The sequence below is a fragment of the Phoenix dactylifera genome, chromosome 8, assembly GCF_009389715.1.
Source record: "Phoenix dactylifera cultivar Barhee BC4 chromosome 8, palm_55x_up_171113_PBpolish2nd_filt_p, whole genome shotgun sequence".
In the NCBI taxonomy this organism is placed as follows: Eukaryota; Viridiplantae; Streptophyta; class Magnoliopsida; order Arecales; family Arecaceae; genus Phoenix; species Phoenix dactylifera.
This window is the reverse complement of record NC_052399.1, coordinates 12,497,469-12,520,162: the sequence shown is the minus strand read 5'-3', so window position 1 is coordinate 12,520,162 and position 22,694 is coordinate 12,497,469. Positions and strand designations below refer to the sequence as shown.

At 36.5% G+C, this 22,694-nt stretch overlaps 1 protein-coding gene across 2 annotated transcripts; it reads right to left on the bottom strand.

The window, feature by feature from the left end:
- Window positions 1-10,722: 10,722 nt before the first annotated feature.
- LOC103716578 (exocyst complex component SEC15A-like) lies at window positions 10,723-22,264 on the bottom strand. 2 transcript variants are annotated; one of them, XM_008804622.3, is made up of 5 exons: window positions 21,553-22,264; window positions 17,755-20,852; window positions 16,382-17,650; window positions 15,105-15,204; window positions 10,723-11,129 (listed from the first exon to the last, which is right to left on the bottom strand). In XM_008804622.3, the coding sequence occupies exon 2, from the start codon at window positions 20,809-20,811 to the stop codon at window positions 18,469-18,471; it is 2,343 nt and encodes a 780-aa protein (XP_008802844.3). In that variant the 5' UTR covers window positions 20,812-20,852; window positions 21,553-22,264; the 3' UTR covers window positions 10,723-11,129; window positions 15,105-15,204; window positions 16,382-17,650; window positions 17,755-18,468. The 2 variants fall into 2 exon arrangements, with proteins under 2 accessions (XP_008802844.3, XP_026664053.2); XM_026808252.2 differs by having other exon boundaries at window positions 17,552-17,650.
- Window positions 22,265-22,694: the final 430 nt, after the last annotated feature.

The window sequence follows — 22,694 nt, the reverse complement described above, 5'->3', positions numbered from 1 at the left end:
CAGAATCAAATAACACATGGGCATAAATAGATTGGTAGTATATATGATGCCACAATGTTGGATAACTAAGCATCTATTGAGTAAGTGTATAAACACGGCCTTGTGTGTGCGGCCTCCCCCCTTTTGTTGCATGGGAGAAAAAGGATGAGCTAACTAAGCCAGAGCAGGAGAACCATGCACCTACAGGGTCCTTGTAGCTTGAGGCCTCTGAACTAATTGAGATTCGTACTAATTACGAGGGCACTCTGCTATCTTATGACCCTACTGGGCACATTTCAAGCAGGTGTCGGATAACCGTCAACAGTGTTCAGTCTTATGAATACCTCCACATGCTTCAAATTTAGACTTTGTTGATGCTGAGTAGTCTTCCCATAAAATTCTTGCTTCTCTGAATGTCAAGATTTTTTAGGAGATTTTGCAGACCTAACAAAATTTTGTCCACTGCAGGTGTCGAAGTCCCTGCTCCTCTTCTTTTGTTCCTCACCCCTAGTATACTGAGTTTCCTTTCAGATAATCTCCATATTCTTAGCCCACAGATCATCATAGTTTGCTGAGTGCACTATGGCCAAACCCCGATGTAAGTGATGCTTCAACCCTTCTTTGAATCACCTCGTCCTGGACTCTGCATCCATAACGAGGGTGGAAACAAACCGAGGCAGTCTGACAAACTCTGCCAGGTAGAAGAAAAATATTTGGAGTAGAAGGTAGTGCGAAACCTCTGCCAGGTAATTGGCTAATGCTCGTGTGCCGATGTGCGCTCCACAAACTTCCACCATAATGAGCTCTGTCCTGAAGCATGTAAATGGCAAATCTGACCTTTTCTTTATTAGTGCGCTCCATTGCCTTAAAAGCTTTCTCCATCTCATCAATTCTAGCTTCGGCTTATTGAGCATTAGTGGTACCTTTAAAGGCCGAAGGGGCCATTTTCTTGAATTCCATTATACTCCTTTGTTCAGAAGAACAAACATCCTACTAAATTGATTGTTAAGGTTGTTGCCTTTGTTGACATACCAACCCAACGACCTCTTCAAACAATTCGAACACCCGAGTTTGATTTCCAGTGATACTTCCTAGAGCCACTGTTGACTGACTTAGGATTGGTTGCTTCACAATTGCTTGACTAGCCCCTCCTTCCCAGTGAATTTTGGAGGCCACAATCTGGGGCCTCGAACTTTGAAATGTTTTAGCTGCTTAGTTAGTAGGGACTCTACCTTGAGAGCCCCCAACAATCTCATTCAGCCTATGGGCACGACGAGACGATATTCTAATTCAATGAAATAAAGCAAACATTATAAAATCATCCAAATAAAATAACACAAGATTATTAACAAAAGTAATTAACATTGTCACCTTGTCTAGTTCCTACCCATCTCTCAGCCTTACCGACGAATCCTAAGAATCCTAAAACCTATGCTCTAATACCACCAAATCTGTCACGCCCCAAATTCAGAGCGTGACAGACGCTGCATGCTTGTACGTCGGACCATATAGGTATGCAAGGCTACAGATCATATCAAAGCAATATAAAATCTTAAAATTATATTTAATCAATAATTTATTCAAAGCAATCTTACAAAGTTTCAATGTAATATGTGCTAACTAATAACATAAATCAAATTAAATACTCCAACTAGTCTAACTAAAATGCCAATAGCTGAAAGAATCTTCAGAAAATCTAGCGCACTTCCAAGTCCCGAGCGATCACGTGTCTATGCATCTGGATTTGAAAAACAGAAAAATATAGTAATGAGCTATACTAGCCCAGTAAGCAACATAATACCCCAGAGTGAGGTCAAAGCATGCCAAATATTTAATTAAAATAAAAATAATAACTAAAAAATAAATCATCAATAAATATTGTTGGCCCAACTAGGCAACCCAAGAGGGGGCGGGGGGGTAAATTGGGTTTATAAAATTTTTGCAGAAATAAAATCAAATCCCTTCAAGTTTCTAAATCTAATGAAATAAACTATATGCAACAAGTATAGCAAGTAATAATCACAAATAGACAACTAAGTATGAAAAAGTAAAGAGTGAAGGGAAGAAAAGTGTTATGCGACGATTTATAGTGCTTCGGTCTTCTTGTGAGCCTACATCCACTTTCTAAGACTCCTTCCCAAAATTTAATCCACTATGCTTATCTAGAGATTTACAAAATACTTGTCTTCCGGATGCAAGCAACCTTTATACTTGATGATATCCGAGCTAATCCTTGGTTGATCTACTTCCTCAAACACTTTCTTATTTATTTAGAGTACGATCCTCCCAAGCAATCCTCTTTATCACTCAAGCTAACAAGAGCTCAACAACTCTCTTACAATACTTAATCAAAATAATAAGACTGAAAGCACTATACTCAATTTCTCAACAAGAAAGGCTTTTTACTTGTAAGCACAAAATACTTTTGATTTCTCCTCAATCCTTTCAAACTCTATAAAACTCTCTTTTTGCTGCAATATGAGGTATGAACCTCTTTGTATAGGCTTGAGAAGCCATTTTTCCGTTTGAAATAATTTGAAGCTTTGGAAATCCTTTTTCAACACATTTAATGAAGGCAGATTCAGGTTAGATTTGATTTTCTGCATTGAAGCACCTTTTTGATAAATCAAAAGGCTAAATTTGACTTAGTAGCTAGAGACAAAGTTGTAGCCCTTTAGATAATCCTTCCAACTTGATAAGAATCATCTCAAAAGCAGATTTGGTTGAAATGTTACAGCTAAAAGAGTAAATATATGTCACCCTGAATTACAGCTATAGATAGATAGATTGCAGACCCTATTACTCATAGATAAATTTCAAATTTGAAAATATATTGAATATAAAAGTTGTAGCCCTTCACATGATATTTCCAACCGGATAAGAATCATCTCAAAAGGACATTTGGTTGAAACATTATTGCTAAAAGAGTAAACATATATCAGCCTAAATTACAGCTATGGATAGATAAATTGTAGACACCATTACTTATAGCTAACGTCCAAATTTGAAAATATATTGAGTGTAAAAGTTTTAAATAAATAAGTCTTCGTTCCATATAAAAAATAATTTTATTAATATTATATTATAATAAAAAGTTATGCCAAAAATAGTAACACACGTTCAGAATTCCAGCATCTGCCTTCAAAAGAAATCTCAATTTCTAATTTTCATTCATTTGTTATAATCATAATAATGAACTAAATTCATTTGTTTATTATCATCAAAATCAAATAGTAAATCGTTGAAACTATGGGGTTAACAATCTCCCCCTTTTTGATGATGACAAACAATAGATGCGAACTTATATATATATATATATATATATATATATATATATATATATATATATATATATATATATATATATATTAAATAGCATCTCTTGGTGTTAATCATATATCTTCTCCCCCTTTTGGCATCAGCAAAAAGAAATATCAAATCTAAGAAAATATAGATGTGCTATCAAAGTAAATCAACCAATCTTATTTGATAATATTTATTCTTACCCTAAATAATTGCATTTTAGTACATGAGAAGAGAACAACATGAATTCTAATTTATCAAGATATAGAAAGATTGATAAGATTCAAAGTTATGCACAATATCTCCCCATATCTATATGCATAGCATATAAAAAAAATATCATTTTTCAAAAGGATTACACACACCAAGTTCTCTTCTAATATAATAAAATCTTTCTTCGCCAAGAGGTTTTGTAAAAATATCCGCAAATTGATAATCGGTACTAATAAATTCAAGTTCAATATCCCCTCTTTAAACATGATTTCTTATAAAATGATGTCTAATTTCAATAGGCTTGGTTCTAAAATGTTGAATAGAATTTTTAGTTAAATTAATTGCACTAGTATTATCACATTTAATAGGAACATAAGAGAAATAAAATCCAAAATCTTTTAATTGTTGTTTTATCCATAAAATTTGAGCACAACAATTACCGGTGAAAATATATTCGGCTTCGATCATAGATAAAGCTACCGAATTTTGCTTTTTACTAAACCAAAATACTAGAGAATGTTTAAGAAATTGACAAGAATCACTAGTACTTTTTCGATCAATTTTACAACCTGCAAAATCCGCATCGGAGAAACCAATAAGATCAAAAGAAACATTTTTAGGATACCATAATCCTAAGTTTCGAGTATCCAATAAATATCGAAAAATACGTTTCACAACAATCATATGAGATTCTTTTGGACATGATTGAGATCTAGCACACATACAAACACTAAACATAATATCCGGTCTACTAGCAGTTAAATAGAGTAAAGAACTAATCATACCTCCATATTTTCTGTCATCTATCGGCTTACCATTTTCATCTTTGTCTAGCTTGGTTGATGGACTCATTAAGGTTCTAATTGGTTTTGCATGTTCCATTCGAAACCTTTTAAGCAAATTCTTTATGTACTTGGATTGGTTATTAAAAATACTTTCCTTTAGTTGCTTGATTTAGAGTCTAAAGAAGTAGTTTATCTCTTCCATCATGCTCATCTCAAATTCACCTTGCATACACTTAGCAAAATCTTTGCACAAGCTTTCATTAGTAGCACCGAATATAATATCATCAACATAAACTTGAACAATGAGCATGTCATGATATTTTAATTTTATAAAAAACAGTAGTATCTAGTTTTTCTCTTATAAAATCATTATCAATAAGAAATTTACTTAATCTTTCATACCATGCTCTATGTGCTTATTTTAAACCATACAAAGCTTTTGAAAGTTTAAAAATATGATTTGAAAATTCATAAGCTTGAAAACCGGAAGGTTGTTACCATTTGATATAACTTGAAATCTTTAAAATATGCAAATGCAAGTAACATTCTAATTGCTTTAAGTTTAGCTACTGGTGCAAAAGTTTCATCAAAATCAATATCTTCTTCTTAGTTGAAACCTTGGGCTACTAATCTAGCTTTCTTTCTAATTACTATACCGGATTTATCCACTTTGTTTTGAAAAATCATTTAGTACCAATTACGAAATGATCATTAGGTCTAGGTACTAATGTCCAAACTTGATTTCTTTCAAATTGATTAAGCTATTCTTGTATGGAAAGATTCATCTTTATGGGCAAGAAAAAGAGCCCAAGTTAATCTAGAAAAATCTTCAACAATGACAAATGCATATTATTTCCCACTAAGACTAAGAGTCCTTGTAGGACCAAATAAATCCATATGCAATAATTGTAAAGGTCTAGAGGTAGAAACAATATTCTTAGATTTAAAAGATATCCTTGTTTAAGATCAACAATGTAAACATTTTCATATCTATATGCAACAAATAAAGTCTTATTATCTTTGATACTTTCTATAGTGCAATGAGTATACTCAAACATAACTTTATTTCCTATATCACATAGTTGACTAATACTTAAAAGATTATGCTTTAAACCTTCAACAAGTAAAACATCATTAATATAGGAGGACTTTTACCGATACCACTAATACCAATAATTTTTTCTTTACTATTGTCTCCAAATGTAACGTATCCTCCATCTTTGGGTGCTAGTGTTGTGAATTTTGATTCATCTCCGGTCATATGCCAACCATCTATCCTCCTTGCTTTGAGATTTCAAATATATCTCATTATCTTATTTTACCATGAAGCAAAGATTAGCAAGCTCATTATCATTTTCTTCATCGGAGATGCTTGAATCACTTTCACCCCATGTTGCTACCATGGCTTTCTTCTTGTCCTTCTTACTTGATTTTTTTAATTGAGGACAATTATATTTGATATGGCCTGGCTTCTTACATTAGTAACATATAATTTCATCTTTGGCCGCATCTCGCTTTTGAAATCTTTTTACCCCTTGCTTTCTTTTACTTAGAAATCTTTTAAAAAATTTTTGTAAGCAAAGCAAGATCCTCATCTTCTTCGCTTGATTCGTCAGTGATGGATGATTGAAGAGCTAAGCCTTTCTTTCTTTTGCTATCATCCTCCTCCGACTTCATGGATAGCTCATGGGTTATGAGAGAACCCAAAAGCTCATCCAAGCTAAGTTTTGTAAGATCTTTTGCCTCTTGTATTGTGGTGACTTTTGGCTTCCAACTTTTTAGCAAAGACCTAAGAATCTTTCTCACCATTTCAACATTAGTATAAAATTTACCAAGAGATTTCAAAGCATTAGTAATATTGGTAAACCTAGTAAATATGTTGGAAATAGATTCTTCGGCATTCATCTTAAAGAGTTCATAATTATGCACAAGCATGCTAATTTTTGACTCTTTAACTTGATTAGTACCTTCATGAGTTACTTCTAATCTGTCCCATATTTTTTTAGCCATTTCACATGTAGAAATTCTATTGAACTCATTAGGATCTAATGCATAATACAACAAGTTCATGGATTTAGCATTCATTTGAATATGTTTCACATCAATTTTATCCCATTCATTTTCGGAGTTGGTAACCACTTTTTCCTCTACAACCTTAGTTGGTATTTTAGGCACATTTACAATGACCTTCCATAATTCATAATCTACAGCTTGGACATATGTTCTCATCCTAGCATTCCAATAGTTATAGTTTAAACTACTAAATAAAGGTGGCCTATTGATCGATTGGCCTTCGACAAGAGAGATTTCTACTATAATTGCCATGATCTACTCTAAGACAGTTAAGCCTATAAATAGAGCCCTTGCTCTATTACCAATTGTTGGCCCAATTACGTAAGCTAAGAGGGGGGGTAAATTGCGTTCATAAATTTTTTGCAAAAATAAAATCAAATCCCCTCAAATTTTTAAATCTAATGAAATAAACTAGATGCAACTAGTATAACAAGTAATAATAACAAATATACAACTAAGTGTGAAAAAGTAAAGAGTGAAGGGAAGAAAAGTATTACGCAAAGATTATAGTGGTTCGGTCTTCTTGTAAGCCTACATCCACTCCTCAGAGCTCCTTTCTGAGATTTAATCCACTATGCTTATCCAAAGCTTTACAAAATGCTTGTCTTTTGGGTACAAGCAGCCTTTACACTTGGTGATATCCGAGCTAACTCTTGGTTAATCTACTCTCTCAAACACTCCCTTGTTTATCTAGAGTATGATCTTTTCAAGCAATCCTCTAACAAGAGCTCAACAACTCTTTTACAATACCTAATCAAAATAACAAGAATGAAAGTACTACCCTCAATTTTTCAATAAAAAAGGCTTTTTACTTGTAAGCACAATACTCTCTTGGTTTCTCTTCAAGCCTTTCAAACTCTATGGAACTCTCTTTTTGCTGCAATATGAGGTATGAACCTCTTTTTATAGGCTTTAGAAACTATTTTTCCATTTAAAACAAGTTGAAGCTTTGGAAACCTTTTTTCAACACATTTAATATAGGTAGTTTCGGGTCAGATTTGATTCTCTGCTTTGCAGCACCTTTTTAACAAATCAAAAGGCTGCATTTGACTTAGTGGATAAGACAAAATTGTAGCCCTTTAAGTTATCTTTCCAACCTGATAAGAATCATCTCAAAAGGGCATTTGGTTAAAAAGTTACAGCTAAAGGAGTAAACATATGTCAGTATAAATTATGGCTATGGATAGATAGATTGCAGACCTCATTACTCATAGCTAACGTTCAAATGAATATAAATTTTAGATAAATAAGTCTTCTTTCTAGATCAACAAAAATTGTATTAATATTATATTTTAATAAAAAGTTATGCCAAAAATACTAATACATGTTCATAATTCTAGTATCTGCCTTCAAAAAAAAATCTCAATTTCTAATTTTTATTCATTTGCTATAATCATAATAATGAACTAAATTCATTTGTTTGTTATCATCAAAATCAAATAGTAAACCGTTGAAACTATGGGGTTAACAAATATATTTTTCTTTCGAAATTTAGTATCCTTTTTATAAAACTGATACTAAAATCCCAATATCAATAGGCTATGGCCACATAACCCAATGTCATGGGTCAGAATGCACAAAGTATCATAAACCACTATTATTAACCGCCGGTGGCAATGATGTCCACATACCAATATTTTAATCACCGGTGGTGCAATGTTGGAACCAATTTTTCACAAATTACAAGTTGATAAAGCCAACGAATAATCTCTATCGGGGGGCCAGGTCATAGCCATGCTTAGAATATATACATACAAAATAAATTTATCATAACTTGCTCAGTAACATTATTTAGATTTCATAGCATATAACATAATTTTAAAATTATTATTAACATGCGTGACCTACGTAACTAAGCACAAAATAAATATCAAAATTTAATCAACTAATTATTAATTTTATCAAAAATTTTAAAAAATATACTTTGAAGCATTAGATTACTTACCTCTTTTCACTTTAAATTCCACTTCAGACAAACAGGTTAGGTGCATCTATTTAATTTCATTAAAATATTATTAATTTTAACATGATTTTAAAAATTAAAATTAAATACTACTGAAGAACGAGCTCATGCCCTCCAGATCAGTTTGGTTAGGTGATTGTGCCCAACTGCTCAGGTCGGTTCATGCAAGGAGTCAACGATTAGGTGAAAATCAAAAGTGGCCAAATCTAGCTGGCACTAAATATTGGATCGATCTACCACTCGAGTACCGGGACAGTTTGGGGTTTCCAATCTAGGCCAACTTGAATCCGAACAACAAGATGAACAGGGCTTACACTAGGATCACCTAGCTTGTCTAGAGGGAGAAAGAGGTGTAGAGAGAGAATCTCGGCTCAAATCTTGGTTTGATCCTGATCACGGGTTCGATCCGAGTGATTTAGGTTGACCATTAGGGAAAGTATAAGCCCACTCAATTAAAAGGAGTTAGGGACTATTATATATATATATATATATATATTCTCTTGGCCCAAAATGAATATATATATATATATATATATATATATATATATATATATATATATATATATATATATATATATATATATATATATTCTCTTGGCCCAAAATGAATGGACTCGGCCCATAATGGATGAACAGGGCCACAATGGATGAATAGGGCCCATCAAGGCCCAAAAGCAATATGACCGGATGAACAGAGCCCAAAATGAATACGACCCATAATGGACATGGCCCAACAATGTGAACAGAGCCTGAACTCGGCCCACAATGGGCGTAGCCCAATAAAATAAACAGGGCCCAAACTCGGCCCACGATAGATATTGCCCAACAAAGTGAACAGGGCCCGAACTCGGCCCACAATGGACGCAGCCCAACAGAGTGAACAGGGCCTGAACTCGCCCATGATGGACAGGACCCAACACGACCAAAAATGAATGAAGTGGGCCCAAATTGGGTGAGCACGACCCAATAACGGCCCAAAATGGTGTTCTTCATCATCATCATATATATATATATATATATATATATATATATATATATATATATAATTAGTAATATGGGGGAAAATTGGAAGAAAACTAAACAAAGAAGAAGAAGAATAGAGAGGAGGAGAGGGAAGGGAAAGCTGGGGTGGTGCCGATCGCTGGAGATGGAGGAGAAGGAGGAGGGAGGAGAGGCTCAATAGTTAAGCGTGGTCGCCCACCGCTCAAGCGGCCGCATGGCTATCGCAAAACGGCAACGGGGCTGCCATGGCATGGCTACGGCACCCAGCTCGGCTCCCCTCATGCCTAAAGAAGCCAGAGTAGAGGATCGCGATGGTGATCCTCTATTGTGGCTCTTAATGGGCCTTGGGCTCAAGTCGATTGGGATTGCCGGCTTCAGCCCATTATTCTCACCACATGGTATACGATCTTCAACTTGTTAAGCTAGAAATTTGACTCAAAAGGGATGCGCTCCCTTGAACTAGCCCTTGTCTTCTTCCATCTACATCTGTCTATAAAGACAGCCTTCAGCAGCTTGGCAAAAGCTTCTACCTCCTATCAAAAATATCCAGCGATCACGTATTATATATCAAGCATCTCGAATGAACGAACACCTAGTCCTTGCCTGCTCAATTATCATGCACAATCAAGCATCTAAAATGTTTCAGCAAAAAATAAAAAAATCAAGCATCTAAAATTACATGAGAGACCAAGGTCCCACTTGTCCATCTGCATGCCGTCCCATACCAATTTGGTACTTTTGCACTGTCACAATTAAAAATATATTTTTCAAAAATTAATGTTCAGAGTCACATAGAGTGCAAATGTCATTCACCTCGTGGTTTCACCTCCCTTCCAAATGGAGCAGGTCCCACGTTCAAACCTCGGAAGGTCTTTTCCAAGTACTTGATATGGATAATTCATGCCTCACTTCTCTAAAATGATTGGAGGCAATCCATCCATTCAACATTCTATAGAAAAAGAAAACCAAAAATCATATTTATAGGGTGCCAGGTCATTGACGATCTAAGAATAGATTGTAGAAGTGACAATGTAATTTAATCCCTAACATAGCCAACCCGTGTCAGCAATCTATTCTGAAATCTAACATCGTAATGCTTTTGAATCGTCTGAAGAACTTGCAAGTTTTAATTTTATTTTAGAGAAAAGGAAGAAGTTTTTACTTGATCAAGTTAAAAAAGGGAAGATATGCAAAATGTTGAAATAACTAGACAATGCAAGGACTCAAGTTGGAGCTTTGGATTGGTTGCAACTAGAACTGACGCTTCTTTTTTCTAGATCTATGGTTTCAAATGAAACTTCAAGCCATGGACTACAGATGGCACCTATGAGAAAACTTAACAGTATCAAATTCATCACTTAATAGATCTATAAATTCCCTGCTGGGGGTAACAACAATAGCTCATATTGGTGAGCATATACAATGACAAATGAAGATATGGTCTAATGATTGGACATGATAATTTGTAAACATAAATTAACAGTTACAAAATGGCACAAATACAGACTGTAATTGACCAAGGTTTGCACATACAGCAGCTCAGCAATGGCGTAAGCGGACCAACTAGGAAGCTCAAGGGCCCAATTGTAAGGGGCACTTAAAGACACTGAAGTTCTTGGAGATTTGAAAGAATAACACAGTCAAGAGGCTGGAACCTTGCAGCGATAAGCTAATACAATGACAAGGTCCTTGCCTGAAGATCCAACCGGTGCCTGGATTATATTTGATGATAGAGTTTGGAACCACAAATCGACTACATTTTGCAGGGTCATCACTGGGCTCATTGTTTGTCCTTGGCACATGATCTCCACCTGTTACAAGAGAGTTCAGTCAATCAGACAGAAACATTTACACACTGAGCACGATGGGATTACAGGTTAGTCAAAATTACATATATGTATGCACTAAATTTGGCATCTATAGCAGATCAAATCTAATGCTTGATAAGTCGAATGTACTATTCTACTTTGTTCGCAAAATCTAGTAGCATGGAACTTAAAACTGCATCTTTTCACAAACGTTCCACTATTATCACACAAAATAATGCAAGGCTTGTGCATGCAAGTTCATGTATGGTTTTTTGCATTTCATATTCAGTTTTCTAAAAAAGAAAGTAAAGATACAAATTAAACATATCATGATTATGAGAATATAAGGCCACATTTTAGAGTATATAAGTTTCATTGTGTAGTTTCGACAACTTTAGATTTTAGTTAGTATCGCATGTAAGTGAAATTTAAGTATTCTAATACCTTGCATATTGAACACAGATACATATTATTTACTTCTTGAAAACCATTTCTTCAAAACTTCATTATATGCAGCCATTTTTAAGCTTTTCAGGAGTGTTCTCATTTAAATTCTTTCTTTAATTGTTGATATGACACAGAAATATACATAATTTAAGGATTTTTTTCACATATATCGAGGTCTAGCTATCTGATCACATGCAGCTAAGGAATGTTACATTTATTTTTTCTAAAATATGTATCTGATCACATGCAGTAATCTTTTGAAGTACCATAACAAGGGCTATTTAGATGCCCTAGGCCCTCAAGGCTTATGTTGATGATGGATCCCCTGTTTTAACTAAAGAAAAAGAAAGAAAAAACATTAATTGGTAATATATAGCCTATGTACTTAAATAAATAAATAAATCACAATAATATGATAGCAAGCAACAAAACAAATATTGAAGCAACTCAAGCAAGTATATATGGTTAGGTTTGTTCTCGGTCAAAGTATATTGGTTCTATTGAAACTTTAACATGAAAGGATAGGTTTTGTCATTCATTGCAAGAATGTATACAGATCATGTATAGAAATCATTGAGGTCCACTCCTTAGATTGACTGCCATTTTATGTTTAATCCCTCGGGATTAAAAATTCTATATGTGGACTATTTTGATGGCCATTTTATGTTCAATCGCTAACCTATTCATGTGTATAATGAACAGGGTTTGTTGCGTACAGAAACATGCCTAACTATGTGCAAAGCACATTCCTAACTTTATTCAAGGGCTAAATATAAATGCTATGTATGAACCAAACATAAAGTAGCAATTATAATGTACATTATTGTTAAACTCAAAATTATGCATCATTCAAACTGTGTTTGATGTTGGTTACATATTGACTAAAAATTATTTTCTTTAGATTTATAGGGACCTTTGTTGAAGACTTTAAAGACCTACAGTAGTAGATTGGTGTCACCTGTCAACTTTCCAATCAATGGATTGGATCCCAACACCATGACAATCATTGACCTCACTACTAGTTGGGATGGAATGTCACTAAAACCCCACTAAAGCCCTTGAAGGGGTCCTCTGTAGAACTTCATTTGTTGGTAAATTGACAATATAGAAGGATTTGAAGCTCTCCTAGAAAAAATGATGTGAAGTCCTCTAGGAATGCTGGTTTATATTGCCTACAAGCAATCTTTGCGGTTCTTCCTTCTCTTTCCAGCCATTGTTCCACCTCAACCACTTATGAAAGGGTTTACTGGACCTTCTAAATCTTCTATTGATTGTATTTTGAATTTTTTGGTCTCCTTAAAGGATTTGGTGATCAGCAGCATGATAGTAAGCCCAAATTAGCCTGACTTAACTCGGTCTCGGTTAAAACCTTCCCTTTGTCATTTGAATCCTCCAATATGCTATCCTTAGCCTTACAATTCATTTTGCCAACATTTCCATCACCAACTGTTGGTTTTGTTTGCTCTTTTCAGTTCCATCTCTTTGCCCCTTTAGAGTATGGCCAATGAACAACATGAAATCCTGTAGACAGTGTTATGTCGGAAAAAAAAAATCGTCTGAGTTAATGTACTTTTAGTTTGATCCTTGATGATATCATATTTTCCCACAGCCACAATAACATATTTATGATCTTCCCATGATTGAAACATATAAAGCAAGGTGAATTCTGTAACAACTCTTGCAACCTCCATTCGGAATCACATAGCAATAAGGGACCATGGCAGCCCTAAATTTTTGGAGTTCTTTACGATCCCTTATGATCAATACAAGTGGACCTCCTAGACTTACGGCCCCTTCTTTCTACTCTCTCTCTCTCTCTCTCTCTCTCTCTCTCTCTCTCTCATCTTTATCCAATGGTGGCTGCTTTTAATTGGAAGCATACTAACTAATAACACTGCAATCAAAAAAGCTTTCACAAAATCTTCCTTGTAATCTCTCGTATCTTAATCGCTTCTCTCTCTCCCTCTTTCTATCTTTTTAAATAAATATATAAAAAAGGCCTCCCTCTCCCCCCCTCTCTCTCTCTAAAATATATGTATATGAAAGGAAACTCTTATTATTAAAAAACTAGAAAAAGGAAACCTCTATTGGCCAAGACCCTTATGCTATCACAACATGACTGAACTTGTTGTCCCCCTTGAATTACCCCCTCCTCTCTCTCAGAAGTTGGAAAAACTATAGATTTCTTATTCATCATCTAAATCCTTTTTCCAAACATTTATTTGGTGGCCAAGATGATTTATTTGCTCAGAACAAGTAAGTCGTTTTGTTGTTTGTCTTAATCGAATATTTTATTATGCTATGTTCCATTGATGGTCTCTTGTTTTTTGTGCTATTGTCTAGCAACATCTATTTGAATATATCCACTTTTGCTGTGAATTATTGATCATCCACTCCTTACACAGTTGCTTAGTCGACTCAGTCTTTGGCTTGACCAACTGCAAGACTAATGAATTGATCCACCGGATCATCAAAAGAATTTCTGCTCCAACTATGATCATAGTATTACAAATAATATGCTGAAATAGAATTTGCTTTGGTTTCAATTAATGTTTTGATCCGCTAGCAAATAGGCAAATCTCTCGTAGTTAACCATATTAAAAAATAAAAAATAGAATGACGATCAAAATCTGATAATCTAAGGATACAAATTTTGTAGTAACTTATGATATCATGAATCTAACTACTTTCATTCTTGCAGCACTCTAGTCTATATTGGAGATTATTTGATGGAGAAGAAAAGCAGGTGATCATTATTTGTAGAAATTCTAACACAGTAAACAGAATCTTCTACTTAGGTTAATACACCTGCTTCGGGATCCTGCAATCACGAACCCACACTGCTTCCTAAGAGCTTCCATACTTAATTTATCTATTTTGGCAGCTAAGTTCTATTATTCTCCTTTGCAGGCATTCTACTTCTTGTTTGGAAATCAAATATTTTCATGGTACTAGATTCCATTTCCTATCTTCGGGGTGCAAAGGGGCCGAGTGAGCTGTCAGGCTGCTCAGTCTCGGCTCAGTATATTCTAGGGTTCTCAAGCTCAGTTTGAGCTGGAGCCAAGCACAAGTTGTTCAAGCTCAGTTCATGTAAGCTTTAGATGAACTTTCTGTACTTCTGCAAGCAGTTTATGCTGAGGTAAACAAGCCAAGCACTCAAAATTGTTTGAGCTTGGCCCCTTTTCTAACTGAGCTGAGCCTGAGGAAGAGGATCTTGCGCTGCTTCACTCTCAGAAGTTAAGAAAGTATACAAAACACTCATCAGAGCAATGGCAGTAATATTACAGAAGAAGTTTAATCTCCAAAGCTCACATTATGAAGCTCATATAATCAGATCATCAAATTAACCAAAGCCTAATGGGAAGTAACTAGATTAACTTTATCCTGTAGAACGACAATGACATCAATAGTTCATTGCTTAATGCAAAAGAAGAAAGCCGAAATAACAAAAGGATGTAACTGCACCAATTAACATTACAAGGATGACATAAATTGCCAGTACACCAACAAGCCAATAGATAAAAGGTTTACCTGAGCTTTGCGAACGGATTGCAACCAAGATCAATATTACATACGGGGCAACGAGCTACCTCCTCATTAGTAAGCTTCTCAAATATACACTTTCTACAAACTGCTTGAAGGACAGAAATAAAAGGAGTCATATACATACATGCATACAACATATATACATACGTATTTAAGGAAAATTTTTCTGTTAATGTGTAATAGAAATTTCTTGAAGGATGGCATCAAGTTAATATTAAAAACAAAACAGAGAGTGATAGAGAGAGATTGATTATAATATTTAGCAATTTATATCCATAATGAACAAAGGAAAACCAAGATAACAAAGCCAATTGTGATATTTGGTCTAATGTTCTTTGTAAGAACTTCTTGAAATGGAACAGTGATACAAATGAATTGGCAATGCTAACCAAGCTCAACAAGAAGATAAAACTGAAGTTTAAATATTGATATTAATTGGCATTTGATTTGATTTAAACTATTTAATTTGAAGTGAAAAAAAAATTAGAACATTGTGACAAAATGCATAGAAAGACCCTCTTGGTAAACAACAAATAATTCAAGATCTACAGATGTTCGAAAATCACTTAGAAGATCACCAACTACTGAATCTTTGCTAAAATTCATCAACGATGACACCACTTATAGAGGCTGGTTATAGAACAAAATCATCTGATCAAAAAAATACAATACTGATCTATATTTGGGATGGAAAATGACTGTAAGCTTGAGATAATCAGATCTATATTTGATACAGAGAAAAGAAAGCTAGTCAAACGAAATCCTGCAGTCAATGTTATGTCAGAAAAAAAAATCATCTGAGATAATGTATTTTAAAAACTGTCAACCAACATATGAATGGAACTTCTTTTTTTCCTTTCCCACCAAAAACTCACGATAAATCTCAAAGCCTAAATGTAGCAGCTTGACAGATCAAATACAACCCAACTGAAGAATAGAAACAAAAAATCGATGCATGTGATCACGTAAGCTTATGCAGAAGTGTTATGGAACAATATATCATCAAAAAAAAAAACAGCTTTTTTTATCCAATTTTGGTCGAGAAAATGAAGCCTTGAATCGAACAAAACTGAAGAACAATTGAAAAAAATAGTAGAATCCACCAATATGAGAGAAATGAGATCACAAACTCAAAACAACAACAATCTGACATCCTAAAATCCCCAAAAACACCGATCAATAGGATCAAAAAAAAGAAAATAGATTTGAAAAACAAGACAGCTCATGATCGGAGAAGCAGGGGAGAGAGGTGGGAGACTCACAAATATGGAGGCATTCAGAGATAGCGGTGGCATCCATGACAAGCTTGTAGCAGATTTGGCACGTCATGCAGGCCTCCAGGAGGTCCCGCCTGACTTTGAGAACACCTGTTGAAGAGGATCCTGTCTCAGAAGCAGCACTTGCCATCTTTTGCACCCATTGGACGACTGTCTCGCATCATCTCGCCGGAGGATGCAGTCTGGGGGCGTCAAGGGCGCACATTAACCACGAGGCAGTGGAGAGGAGGAGAGTGCGAGCAGGCCGGAGGAGAGGAGAGGAGGAAAGGTGGGATTTTTTATGGTGGGAAGCGGGGGGTGGAACGTTGAGAAGAGCGCAGAGCAGGGGAAGGAAGGGGTTTTGGGTAGGATTGGGAGCGCGAATTGGTCTCAGGGAGTGGAGGAGGAGGAGCAGGGGGAGGTCGGAATCGACGAGGACATAAAAGAGAGGGAGTATAAAAAGGAAGTGTGAGGGTTTTTTTATTGTTTCCTTTTAGCGTTGTTGCGACAAAATAAAACGACGTGGCGTCGAGGAGGGTTGAAGCGCCCTCAGGGGGCAGCAAGTGGACTGGTGGCTATTTGCGGCTGAAGTCCTGACAACATGGTCTGAATCTAGCCAGGCTTGTAAGTTAGAGAGAGAGAGATGTGATACATGATATGGACTTCAGATGGTGAGTCATATGATTTCCATAGCTCCAAAAATTAATAATCAAGTGCATCAACGACCGGGCATCCAACACTTAATCATGATCTCCATGAAATTTTTTAAAGTATGAATAGTTGAAATCAATTTTAGTTAAAAAGACAATTGATATGGAGAAGAACCAAAGGATTTGCTTTCCAAAGGTTTAATATAAAGCTTTTCATCTACACTTAATGGTCATGTGATAAAGCATGCAGAATAGCATAGGTTATCAGGAAGCACTAGCATCAAACTGCTGAATTTTGTTATTTATTGAAGTTGATGGGCATGGACATCAGAACTAAATTACCTACGGTCCTACCATGATGTTCCTAAAGAACACAAATAACTTAACAAGAATTGTGTTTTTTAGAAACTTCAAGAGCAAAATAATTATCTACTAAATACCTTAGATTTGGAGCAGTCAGTTTTATTACTATATAGACAGATGAAGTATTATCTAATCTAATATCATGGACCAACTAATTACTTACAAGGCAACCCTCAGAGAATCAAGTTTCATTCTTACTGGTAGCAGACTACGGCGTCTTTTGTTTGGTTCTACCATCTCACTAATCAGCAGCAAACCTCTACTGTCAAGAAAAGATAAGGGAAACAGAGTCAATTTGAAAATAGAACAACATAAGTTGCAGAATGTAAAAGCAAGATATAAGAAAAATATTATTCCCTTCTCTACCTTAGAGGCTTGCCAAACTGATGTTCACATTTCCAGTTCGTAGCCAAAATTCAAAAGTGTTAATTGCATCGAAATTGTAAGACTTTATCAGTTAAAGAATTCACTGGATAGTGAGAAAGTTGACTTGAAGAAAGGAAGAAAAGCTATAAAGAAGAAATTTCTTCATGGTTTTTTCTCCCACACTTCCTGAATTAACCATACACCAAGGATTCAAACCCACAACTAGCATAAATAAATTGTGATAAGAAATGCATGGGTTGCCCTTCCCAGAATTGCATCATGTAACTATCCAAACCAACAGAGTAATTCACAATTTTTTTGCACTAATGGATGACAATAACCAAGAAAAGAATTATTCACTATTTTCCATCTACCCACTTGAACATTTATAATTTCAGTAAAACAATTTCAACTGGTCAGTAAATATGCAGCTAAAACAAAAAGGACATCCATTTGATCATAAATCATGGTTCTTTAAATAGACATGAATGCCCAAGGATATGCCAAATGACCATATTAACATAGAGACTCAGCAATTTAAAAATTATACGCTCCATCGCCACTAGTTGACATCTATCCTTTCCAGGCCATGAAGTAAGAATGATTTGCACTTCAGATAAATCTTAGCATAAATAAGAAGCAGCCATGGAGCTACATGGAATCCAGTAAGCAAACTAGTCAAGGTGCTGCAGCGAATAAGTAGCATAATCAATTTCAGCTGAAATCTTTCAGCCTTCTTTTTAACATGTCCATTGACTTCTTCCTAGCATTTTGCTTTGCATTGCGGTTTGAGAGGCTCCCGAATAGTCTATCTGGTGAATCCTTGAATTTTTCACAAATAGTGGCCACCTTTTTGTAGTCCAAAGCACCATAGTTTTTCTGCCTTATTACAGGATTCATGAAGTTCTCTGGCTGATTGCTTAGTAGAAGGTTGACCAATTGCCTGGCTTCTACCAAACAATCTCTAAAACTGGTTTCTTTCTTCAACTCGCTCAAGCTTGTGCTTTCAAACCTCTCATCTGCGAATGATTCTAACAACTTCAGATCATTGTCTATGCCCATCACAGCACTAACAGTGAACCTTTTCACATTCTCACTAAGAAAAGCTGTCACAATAGAGTCAGAGATGTGACTTAGTGCGCCCACTTCAATCTTGTACACAGACTCTAAAGACAAAATCTGCTGAGCAGTAGACACTATGCTGTCAAGGTAGATAAGGACCTCATTAATATAATCATTTGCATGTTGTGGTGCATCATCAGTTGTCCAATTGACATTGTTCATGAGTGCCATAAACTCATCCAACTTGGAGTTCACCAAGTTCAGCAGTGCATTATAGGCAACATTCTGTGAGGCCTTTAGAACAGTCTTAGCAGTCAAACCAGCATGAGGCCTTTCAACCACACGTACTGGGACACCACAGAGTTGGGCAGCATGCAAGAGAAAAAAATCACAAGCATGCACAAGAACATCTACATTGGCCACAATTTGCATTGCTTGAGATGCAACTAAGGTACCACCATGGATAATGTTCAGCAAAGCACTATTCAACACATCAATCAAGAGCTTGTCCAGATACTTTTTTACAACATCGAAGAACTTCATGTGACCTCCATATGATAAGAAGCTGACTGAGTCCTCAATGAAGGAGCGCACAATACGACAAGCATCAGGAACAGATGAAGAGAAGCTTGCTACATATGGAAAAGCTGGCATGCTCTCTGAAGACTGAATATGGAATGACAAGACATTCATTTTGTATTCATACTCCTTCTTCATCACCATCTGTTCAAAAGTGTCATGAGCAAGGATGTCAGCAATTTGCTTCCGGCATTCATTGAGAAGAAGCTCATGGTATTTGTCTCTGCTGTTATCCAGAACCTCTATCAAAGGTGTTACTCTATATCCATACCGTGTAAGTGTTGCACCCAGCAGAGTGACAAACTCTTTGATAAGTAGGAGGTGACTTGCAGCATCCATGTGAGAGAATTGATCCTCTAGAACAGATGTCATGTTGGCAATAGCTGTATCCCATATTGTCTCGACCTGGCTCTCTGACAACAATCCCCCAGCTGTCCGTAGAACCCGATCCTCTACAATGAAAAATCCAGCAATCTGTGCAAAGAAAGGTTGATGGGATTCAAGAAAGGGCTGTGCTGATGAAATCTGCAAATCCAAATTCAGCTGCATCAGCCGGTTCTTGTAGTAGTAATCACGGAACTTCTCCTCAATACCAAGGCAAGTGTGGATGTGATGTGCTCGATACACGGGGGTAAGATCGAATTCTAGCACTGAATCTTCATCAATATGCTCGACATCTAAGGTGTACACACAATCACCAACTCCTGAACGGCTCTGCTGTTCTGCTTCTCTTTGGCGAGCACGCATCTCCTCCTCTTTTTGACGGGCTGAGGCAGCCTGTCCTATAGCCAACTGCCCAATCTCCTTTGCCATGCTCCTAATATGCACGAGCCAATCATTGAATTCACTACAAACTTTCTTCTCAATATGTAGCTTTATTGCAGGTATTTGCTTCTCGATAACCTTCCGAAAAGCCTTGACTGGAATATTTTGCAAGGTCCCCTTCTCGATCAAGCCCAAAGTCTTCAGTGCAGGGTAAAACCGGCCTTCTGTTATGTGTCGGTTGCATGTCATGCATAGATCTGAGACCTGCACACAGACCTTCAATGTCTGCAAGGCCTCTGTGACATTTTTCTTGATTGAGTAGAGTTCAAGGAGCTCATCAAGCTTCAGCAAAAGTGAACTTGCCACTTCTTGAAGCTGAAAATTCTCACTGGATAGCATGCTTTTCAACTCATCAGCGTCAACCAAAACACCACGCAGCTCATCGACAGCAAGAATGAATTCCTCATAGTGAAGCCTGCACAACTCCTCGATCTCAACTTCCTTCTTCTTCACAATGGTCCTGAGTTGGTGCAAGAGTGCCTCAGGCTTCCCAGACTCAAAAGCATGCCTAACAACGGGACCCAAATCCTCGCCATTTGTGATTGCAGTAACCAAGCCTGTATCAATTCCTTTATCCCCATTTTCTGCCATAGTTTTCTTCTTGGGAGCAACACTCGTATTCTGATTAAACTCTAAAAGAGAACAAATATAAAGCATTTAAAAGAAAGAAAAATCTAGTAAACAGAAAAGTATCTAAGTTTTTTCATAAAAGAATGATATTTATAGGTTGTTTCCTATTCAGTATCATATTGAATTTTTTTTTATACACACAACAAACAACAAGCAACAAAGAAATGATGGGTCCATGAGAGCTTTCATACAACTAATCAGTATACACCCTTATTAACATAGAAAACTTTCCCTTGACACGATTCTCCCCCAAGACTCAAACTTTTTCTGTCCTCTAAGCAAACCAACATATCAAGAAGAAGTAAAACACAGAACGGACCTATAAAGGCGCCCAAAATAAGACCTACGGCACCAAGAAATTCGTTTTTTTCCTCAAATTTATGATGCTTCATGCACAAGTTAAGAAATATCAACTCCACTTATAAGCGAATAAAATATCTTTCTTGAAATATATGATTAAACCCAAATGGGTTTCTTTCGAGAAAATTTATAAGGAAAAAGAAAAAAAAAATCCGAAGGAAAATCCGCCACTGGTTGGTCTAGGTATAAGTTGAAAGGAAATGCAATGAATCCGCAGCAAAACCCAAACAGTTCTATCAACAAAAAAACACACTAAGAACACTCGAACATAATATCAAAAGAAATCTCTTTTGATCCATTAAAAAGATTAAAAAAAGCATAAAAAAGATATTTTTTACTCACAGAGTGAACGCGGAGAGCTCCAGAGAGTGGGCGAAGAAGAGGAGGAAGAAAGGGAATCTTGCTCTTCTTGTTTAGGTCGATAAAGATGGAGAAAAGAGCCTCTTTTAGGCCCTGTTCATGCCTCCCTCTCCTTTGTTCTTTTTTCGTTAAAAAATTAATATATTCTGTAGCCTCTCAGTTGTCGTCTCGTTTATTCCTCCGGTTTTAGCGATACCCGTTAACGGGTTTTTTTAGACCGCTTCCTCTCCCCTCTTGGGCACCCACAAGAGAGCCCAAAAAGAACGAGAGTGGAATGGAAATAGAACGGTCAGGTTTGATACATGTACCTACGCCTGTTTATCAGGTGGGCTGCGCCAGAGTTTGGATCAGGCTCAGCAGCAGCAACATTAGTCAAATCCTACTTTCCAGACTCGAGCCCGGTAGCCTCATAGTTCGAGTTGGGCCTTGGGCTTTTTGGACCAAGTTGGCTGCACGGTTGGGAGTGGGAGCGATGAGCTAAGGATAATTTCATCATGAAGAGGAGGACAGAAGAATTAGTAGATGCGAAGAAGCCAGAGGCTACGGCAACCTGGTCACCGAAAAGGATCGAGTTCGATCCTGCAAGGAAGCCCTTCTTTCGCATCACTGACATTGGATGGGATTCCCACCTCGAAACCCTAAAACCCAGCTTGGATTCGGCGACATTGATTTCGAGGAAGAACGGATTAGATTCACACTTACAAAAAAAAAAAAAAAGCTCAGATTCGGTGATGTCACTGTAGTAGGGATGGCTTGGCAGGTTCCGCTCGAGCTTGAATCTCACCAATCGGTGCCAAGGCCCAACGGCCCAGCAGTGGTGTTAGTGTCAAGGAAGAAGAGATTGGATTGCAGGGGCTGGTGGTGATAAGACAAGAGGAGGTAAGGGGCAAACCGGTGGGGAGACAAGAGGAGGCGAGGAGTGGAGGAAAAGAAGCAATGGTGGCTAGGGCTTGGGCCCTCCTTGTAATCAAAATAAAAGAAGAGGGCTCGAGCTGGGTTGATGTGAACCTGAGCCTGACCCGTGTAATCGACAAGCTCAAATTTAGGCCTAGTCCAGCCCGTCGGGCTTAAAAGCCAGACACAAGTTTGTTCGAAATACTCTAGGGTTATGTAGGCTGCTCGGC

Coding starts and splice junctions, on each gene's coding strand:
- LOC103716578 (XM_008804622.3), bottom strand. CDS start 20,811: ATGGCAGAAAATGGGGATAAAGGAATTGATACAGGCTTGGTTACTGCA.